General features: G+C 44.5%; 1 protein-coding gene across 1 annotated transcript in view; it reads right to left on the bottom strand.

Annotated features, from left to right (window-relative positions):
* LOC119361248 (receptor-like serine/threonine-protein kinase SD1-7) overlaps window positions 1-8,361 on the bottom strand; it is a 12,879-nt gene extending 4,518 nt beyond the window's left edge. Inside the window, exons 1-7 of the mRNA XM_037626553.1 lie at window positions 7,032-8,361; window positions 6,247-6,345; window positions 5,983-6,164; window positions 5,687-5,897; window positions 5,351-5,588; window positions 5,093-5,246; window positions 4,719-5,009 (exon numbers count right to left, since the gene is read on the bottom strand). Of these exons, the coding sequence (XP_037482450.1) occupies window positions 4,719-5,009; window positions 5,093-5,246; window positions 5,351-5,588; window positions 5,687-5,897; window positions 5,983-6,164; window positions 6,247-6,345; window positions 7,032-8,283 (2,427 nt within the window). The 5' untranslated portion in view covers window positions 8,284-8,361. The remainder of the gene's footprint in view (window positions 1-4,718; window positions 5,010-5,092; window positions 5,247-5,350; window positions 5,589-5,686; window positions 5,898-5,982; window positions 6,165-6,246; window positions 6,346-7,031) is intronic.
* Between the last annotated feature and the right edge of the window lie 364 nt (window positions 8,362-8,725).

Consider the following 8,725-nt stretch of genomic DNA (forward strand, 5'->3'; position numbering starts at 1 on the left):
CGAAGCGCCGGCCTGATACACCTTGGCCACCGCCGGCGGCGGCGGCGGCGGCAGCTAGCGGGGCATGACGTTTGCAACGTGTGACAGTGACGGTGCCTGACGCTACAAAGCCAATGGGTTCTGATGTGGGCCTTCGGCCTGCCCCTTGTCCATTTTGTTTTAGCCCGATTGCATAACCATCTGTGTGGACTATGCATTAACGCGCGGCCCATTATAGCCCTCGAAATTGCACACAGTACAAAAAGGCAAAGGGACGGATAGTATTTTTTTTCTCTGGAAAAATGAATAGCTATTTGAGTTCATGCCCTAAAGAAAAAGCTATTTGAGTTCAAAAATAAATACATGAATCGTTATTTTGAACTGGGGATTTTAATTACTCAGGCAGCAAAATTATTACGACCAGTTTTGCTTTGTTTTGCGAAAAGGCCTAAGGTGATATATTAAGATTCACAGGAACTTACAAACACACCCATAAGAAAAAAAAGATTACACTCAAAGACTTGGGTGTTGACGTATAATGTGCTGCATAGTCTCTTCCATCAGATCGGTCTTTTGGTTGCATTGGCTAGAGCATGCACTTCTACATGGTATCAGAGCCAAGATGTCTTGAGTTCAAGACCCGGCTGGCGCAATTAAATTGCAGCCCACTTTTGGTCCACATTCAGGCCCGAGAAAGCCACACATGAGGGGGAGTGTTGACGTATAATGTGCTGCATAGTCTCTCCCATCAGATCAGTCTTTTGGTTGCATTGGCTAGAGCATGCACTTCTACATTTGGGGTACCAAAGTCTTCATGCTACTGACCGGCGGCGCGCCAGTGAGCATAGCTTGATGCCGCCTCTAGGCCTTCGCCTTGGCAGCACAAACATTTCGAAACCTGGGAGCATGTAGAAGTAGCGTCTGAAAAGTCGTGAATGCAGACCATCAGACGCTGGCGGTAGCTTCGTCACCCCCGGAGAAGAGAATGCTAAAAAGGCCCTGTAGAAACTCTAAAGACCATGAAAGTCGATCGAATCCAGACGGATCCACCGGAAATCTAAACCGGCCGGACCCCGTAACACCCACTAGAGACACAAAACCACATGCCGTCCACCGGTGATCAACACACCAACAGAGCATGATAGGGCAGGGATGACATTATTTCTAAACTGGGAAAGTGCCATCGCCATGCCATCCCAAACCAAACATTGCCAGAACCAAGGGGTCTTTCTGTGGAAACCTTCACGAGCAATCGTCGTTTTTTGATGTTTTTTCCACTTTTCACGGCTTCTCTTTCCACACCCCCGGATATCTGGTGCCAAACGCTCGCCCCTTTCCTTATGTATTCGATAATCGAGTTTGTTATCTTTGTGGCATTGATTGTACAAGTTCGTGAAGAGGGCTGGACGAGTAGAATGAGGGAAAGCGGCTTGATCGAGAAAAAAAAGAGTAGACTAGAAAACCTAGAACTTCAAAAGTCACTATCAATGAATTCCCGAGCAATTCTAAACCAACATATGCTCCGTATAGACGGAATCTCAGATAAGAACCTAACAGAAGTTTCGCGACTCCTTCATGGAATATAGGTCTTAGTATATAAATAATGTCAGTTCGAACTTGACGAGTCGTTATCATCTGTTACCCTAACTGAGTCCATTAGCTCTTGTTGCCCTTCTATGGGCGGGATCCATAGAGAGTTCGTTTTATGAAATATCTGATAAAGTAAAAAGAGAGAGACATGTGGTTGCAACAATCATAAACCATAGAAAATAACACCGACTCCCATTATTTTCTCCAGGCCTGCTTTGGCTAAATCGACGGAGGCTTAGCTTATTATGTTTCAGGCGTTTAGCTAGCTTAGAGAATAAAGAAATCTATCTTTAAAGGTGGAGCGGTATGACTATTTTAGGTTAGCGGTTTCGGCTCTCCGGCACCGAAGTAAACTCTTTCTATTGCGGGGCCTATGGAGTTTGGGGATGAGTGCTGACACTTTAGTGTGCAATATTCCTATTTCTTTCATTCCCCCTACTAGATCAAAGAGGGCATATGTGGGGTTTGAAGATGCCTGGACCTTACCACCTTATTCTAATAGTCCGCATCAATGCCTCTGCCAAGAACATAGGAGCCCCCTAGGTTCAAGATCGCATATCAATTTTCAACATTTGGGAAAGAATTGGGGTGTGGCAGGAAGGAATGGAATTCTCAAAAAAAGTATAAACAGGTCCTCCCCACTTCTGCATAGAATCTGAGCTGGGTGGAATTGAAGTTTGGTTTCGATAAAGACACCCCTGCCTACTTACCCTAAAAAACGACTAATGATCAACCGATCACGGAGGTCCTTTTCCAGCAACTTCAAATCAGAAAGCCCCGACTCCCTCTTTCTCCACAAATAATGTCTTTGTCATTTGATCCAGTTTTTATCCGTTAGATAGGAACAACTTTGCTAAATACTGAGAACTCTCGGGTAGAGTATTAGGATGAAAAGACCATCAATTATATAAGGAAGAACCCAGGGTTCTAGCCCATTCCCATTCCTAAATCAATAATTTGTAGTGCTTTTGTCTTTCTTGCGTACTTCTGGTGAACAAGTTGCTAGTCATATGTTTAGGAGGCTATTTTCTCCTATTAAGTAAGATTCTTAAGCTTAATAAGCCCAAAGATCGAAAAGTACGGACCATTTTGAAATAAAACCAGACCATTTGTAAATCAAAATAGAAAAAGAAAGCTAGCTACTCTCTTCTCTGTCTCCTTCAGAAAAAGAAAGCTAAGGCAATTGGTGTTGAATATACAAAACCACACCGAACCAGTCAGGAGTTTTCAGAGATTATGCCCAGCGTCACATGCCACCACTTCATTGTATGCAACACGAGGAACCGATCAAGAAAGACGAAGCAGACATGCACAAGTTCAAGAGCGAGGTCAGACAAGCATGTATCAGAACAGCAACATGATCAAGGCTGCAGCAGTTGCTGCGAGGACTAATGTCACAAGGGAAATCCGGCAGGAACTGAAGGCCACCGATCCCGACCGATCGCGTGGCACGGACGTCGAAAGCTCCTCCATAGTCGACGGGGGCACTTCACTTGTCCTGGGGCGGCAGCAGCACGGACATGCACAACTGATTTCAATTAGTAAACATGAAGTATGATCAACGATTCCACAAAGATATTAATTCCAGTGTTCAAACGATCAAATGATGAGATGATCAACGATTGCTCAGATTAAAAAACTAGAAGGTACAATTACAACTTAACAGAGATCAGTGCACTCAGAGTTTGAGAAGACTATATATATAGCATCCGCATGAGTTTGAGAAGGCTATATATATAGCATCCGCATCACCAGGACACACTGTAATTAGTAGGCAGTTACAATAGAACAGATGCTGCGAGTAGAAGAATTGAATCAATAATCAGTTTTATCATACAATCAAGTTTGAATATTTATTCCTATAGCCCTATAGCAGCATATACAGATGGTCAAATATTCTTATCTGCGGATCTATTCAATGCCGGAATTCGACCCGCTATTAATGTGGGTATTTCTGCTTCCCGAGTAGGATCCGCGGCTCAAATTAAAGCCATGAAACAAGTAGCTGGCAAATCCAAATTGGAACTAGCTCAATTCGCAGAGTTACAAGGCTTTGCACAGTTCGCCTCTGCTCTCAATAAAACAAGTCAGAATCAATTGGCAAGGGGTCGACGACTAAGAGAATTGCTTAAACAATCCCAGGCAAATCCTCTCCCAGTGGAAGAGCAAATAGCTACTATTTTATCAAAAAATAAAACCTTTATTTTACAGTATAGGAATTTGGCCCAATAGTCCCTCCAATCTGAAGTGATCATGCCACCACTGATACCAGTAGGGAAGACTAGCTAAAGGCAACCAGAGACAAATTTCCCAAGCCAACGTACGCCAAGTCCAGATCTGATATCGAGCTCGTTGTCGTCCACGGCCACGCGCCCATGTCGTATTCTCCGATGGCCTAGCCCGGCCAGGCCGCCATAGAAACTCACCACACTGGATTCGTCCGGCCACTGCCGGCTTCACCAACATGGCAGTCGAGCATGACCTGACGAAGACCTCCACTCAAGCCCTTATCTCCTTCTCAGACCGCAGCAGCCCTCCAAGGCCTCCAAAACTTCCCAGCAAGCCACCCTTAAAACGGACCTCCCAGCCGGTGCCGACATCGTGCGGGCTTTGCCAGGCAACGACGCCCTGGCAGCGGCTAGAAGGGAAGGCGTCTCGAGGTGGATAGGTTTTCACAATCGCCATTGCCCTTTTCTCACGAAGCATTTTGTACACGTACCCTCTTAGGCAATGGAGATTATCAATTGATAAAAAAATTTATTAAGACCTTGCACAGCTAGCTTTTTTAGAAAGCACAATTAGTTTCGACACCAGGATTCAACACAATCATTGAACCTGAATACCTGATCAACTATATTCTACAAAGTTGTGATAATTGTGACCTCATTTCCCTCCCTTTTGACACGTCTGACAAAATGGTCATGGATCCCAGCAGTTGATCTCAAGCAGCAAGAACACGCCGACCACAATAAGATTTATAAGCCAATGGATCAAAGATAGCATCAATACTAATTTGAAACTAACCATCAGACGAGGGCGTCAAAGCGGGAGAGGATTCTCCACCTGCAGCTGACCACTGAAACCCACTTGGCAGTCAGTCATAATCTGCTTCCCTTTGATGTTCCAGGGCACTCAGGTTACCGCATCTAGCGCCCTGCTAGCGTCGTCAGGCTTGCATTGTTGACAGAGTTCTCCCTTGCTTCTTCTGCAGCATGTTTCCTCCTGACGGAATATAAAGGCTGCTCTGGTGTCGTGAGTGGCATGGCCTCGTTGTCCAGCATAGACACGACTAACGACATTAGTGGCCTGGTACTTGGGCAGTCTTGGACACACAAAAGGCCAATATGGATGCACAGAGACACTTGATGCAGTGAGCAGCTCTCCAGAAGCACTGTGTCTAGGAAATCCTCGGATTTTCCTTCTTTCAGGAAGTTCCATGCCTGGAACAAGGTCGAGCATTCATAAACATATTTACTATGTTGTACTCGAGCTATACAAATTAGAAGCATTTGGCAACACTTACATAATCTATAAGGTTTGGAAAATCCATTATAAGGTGACGTGGCGAGCTGATCTTTAACCCACTTACAATCTCCAGAAGCAAGACACCGTAGCTATACGCATCAGACTTGACAGAAAAAATGCCTTCCATCGCATATTCAGGCGACATGTAACCGCTGTTTGAATCGTTTCACAAGCAAGTGGACAAAAACTGATGAGTTGAAGCTCATAAACAGTTTTTTAAACATGGTTATTCTAGAGTGCAGGAGTTACTACTCACTATGTCCCGACAACATGCCTAGTATTCGCTTGTTGCTGGTTATCACCAAAAATCCTTGCCGTTCCAAAATCCGATATTTTGGGTCTCATCTCCACATCCAATAAGATGTTGCTTGCTTTGAGATCTCTGTGGATTATCGTCATTCTTGAATCATGGTGGAGGTACATAAGTCCTCTAGCTACCCCTTTGATTATGCTAAACCTTGTTGGCCAATCAAGCATAGGCCTTTTAGCATCATCTGCATGCCGGAACAGAGTATGTGAAGCCATGTTAGTCTTAACATCAGGCATGCTCCTATTCTAAATGCAAGAATCATTGTACATGATTAATTCATACCAAACAGGAAGTAGTCTAAGCTTTTGTTGGGTAAGTATTCATAAATAAGAAGCTTCTCAGCTCCATGAATACAGTAACCAAGAAGTCTAACTAAGTTTCTGTGCTGCACTTTTGAGATGAGAACTACTTCATTTCTCAAATGCTCCATTCCTTGGTCAGAATACTTGGTAAGCCTTTTAACAGCAACTTCCTTGCCACCTTCCAGTGTCCCCTACATGGTGGAATTATTCAGATTAATCCGCAGAAATGAAAAAGTGCATCTCACTACTGTAATTGTCAAAGTGGAATTATGTTACCTTGTATACTATGCCAAAGCCTCCTTTTCCAAGCACATTGGAGTCAGAGAAACCACCTGTAGCAGGGAAGATGTCTTTGAAGCTAATCCACAGATATTCTGAATTCTCATCATATAGTTCATCGGAATTGCTCAGTTGTTTTGGCATCACAAAATTCATGGGTCCCTTGGTATGGTACTTGCCTGCCAGGAATTAATCAGTTATGTTAAGCACTAATGCATTAACATGGCATGCACTTGGATACATAAACGAATCTTCTTCAACCTCTCGACTTGCGTATCCAGACAAGACAAATGCACACAAGTATCAGCAGACTTGCCATGACTGGGAGTGCAATCTTGAGTGCACCTGTCATCTTACTGACTGCAAAAGACAACAGATATAATACTTACTATACAAAAAGTAGATTTGAGCACTGTGTACATCCAGGCGAAATATTGATTTAGGTGGAAGGAGAGGGGAGAGAAAGACCAAAAACATATATTTAGATATATACTGCATGAGAAGGGCAACTGGGCAACTATTGTATTTTCTCACAAAACATGGAGTAAGGTACAACAAAAAGGAAGTGCTGGGAAGCAAGTTTGTGTCTACTGTAACCGCAGTCACCAAAGACGCTAGCATATAGGCTCATGAGCATGTAAATGTTTACCAGGTGAAATGTTAAAATTGAATAAACACTGACGAAGACGATGCCAAATGACAGGATTATAAAGAAGCAGAATCTGAAAACATGATTTCTTTTGATGGGTAGGGAGAACACAGCTGGTAGTATTGAACATACGTATGCAAGAACATAATATATTAGTCTAGGTCCTATAATCTTCATCCAATATCAAAGCTCATTATGCGTCTTCAAACTGTAACAGGAGAGCACAAATGCGGAAGAATGTTTCAATGGAACATAGCTCTAACTGCCACATGCTTTATTTGTAGTAGCCACCTTAGTAAACTTAGTGGTACAAATTTTATCAGCCGCATATGTAATCCTGTGTTAATAGGCAATCCATCACACAGTATAAGCAATAAGGTGGGAAATGAGTAAATACCAGATGAGCTGGGAATCCGGAGGTACATATTCTCCCCAAGACCATCACCACGCTTCTTCATGTCAACAAGCTCACCCATCCAGACTAAGCACCTCGAATGGTCTACAGTCATGCCGAGACTACTCAGGTCAGCGTAAGCGTATGCAGTGCATGAGCAGTTACGACTGCATTCTGCTGCGCATTGGTCGAAGCTTCTATTCCTGACGTACAAGAACTTGTCAGGCAGCTTCATGTTACGCAAGGTAATGAAACTATCTCCTCGACCACAATGCACCTCCTTCTTTCTCTGACATCCTAGGGAAAAGTTAAGACCATCAGTTTCAAATCCATCGAGGCACTTGCATGTCGCAACTGTCTGTGTGTCATCACAATAGCCGAACGGGCCACATGAGGCGTAGGGATCACAGTTAGGACCTGGGCGCTCAAAAAATACTTCCCAAGATAATGAGTAGTTGTTCCACGCCAGGAATTTCATCATGCCCGTGTGGTGCAGCATCATGCGGAAGCTTGGTGAGCCGTCGGAGACGGTCAATGTCAAGTAGAACTCACCCCCTCTATTGACAGTCGTTTGGGACACTATGGGACCTGATTTTCTCTCATACGTGCCGAAGACCAATACACCATCCAACGCAGCTCTTCGCCAGTATGGCGTCGTCCTATTCCAGACGATGAGCTGGAGGCTCAAGTCCCCACCCAAGGAGTAGTCACTTGTGGATGGGTCATCAGGGCCCCTCCAGGCGACCAGGTGCATGGAGAGGTTGGTGTTGTTGCTCAGTGGTAAACTCATATTTGGGAGGATGGTGTCGGTTGGGTGATGGAAGCTCTGCCATATATCTTCGCCATTTGGCAACCTGATGACCAGGTTCCCGGTGTCCAGCAGTATAGCATCAGTTTTGATGTCTCTGGTGGTGATGTTGTTCATCGTTGTCCAAAAAGTGTGGCCTTTGGAGTCCGATAAGACAAGGTCAGAGCCGGTGGTCAGAACCAACTTACCTGAAGAACTGCCGGTGATCGGATTGTCGCGGTTAGCGACCCACACATATGTCCGGACGGGGATGTTGTGGTACCATATGCCGACATATGAGTTTTCTGTTGGGTTTGCCAGGGAGAAGAAACCAAGAGCAAAGATGCCACCATCTGAGATGAGCATGTCGCCATTGGAGAGTGGCTTTGCCGGTGTAAGGCGGTCATCGGAGTTGCAGAACCAAATCAATAACAGGAGGATGAAAACGGGGAGGAGGTTCATGCCCATCAGGCCTTCTTCTGCATATGGTTATGAAGAGCAGAGCAAGTAGATAGATACTATGAAGATGCTTGGAGGGTTCAAATACACGAGGTAGAAAGCCAAAACAGAGGCCATAATTATGGTATTCCTGATGTGGCTTGTCACATTGGCACGAGTTTTATATCCAATTATTTGCCACACAAAAGTCCAGCCTGGATTTGACAGGAAAGGCAAATGTGTACACAAGACCACAAGGTGTAAGAGATGATTATTCTTGGCTGGTGGTCTCTGCGAGGAATTCAAGATCAAGCAATTTAGAAATATCTCAGAGGCTACATTCTTGGCTGTGTTGCCTGTCGTCATGAGGAAATATGTGCCATGGTGTTCCGGGGACTTGGACTTGCACGGCAACAGGACAAAATGACTACCGGAAATATTCAGATTTCAGCATCCAGCATCCTTGCCGTTC

The sequence above is a fragment of the Triticum dicoccoides genome, chromosome 2B, assembly GCF_002162155.2.
Source record: "Triticum dicoccoides isolate Atlit2015 ecotype Zavitan chromosome 2B, WEW_v2.0, whole genome shotgun sequence".
In the NCBI taxonomy this organism is placed as follows: Eukaryota; Viridiplantae; Streptophyta; class Magnoliopsida; order Poales; family Poaceae; genus Triticum; species Triticum dicoccoides.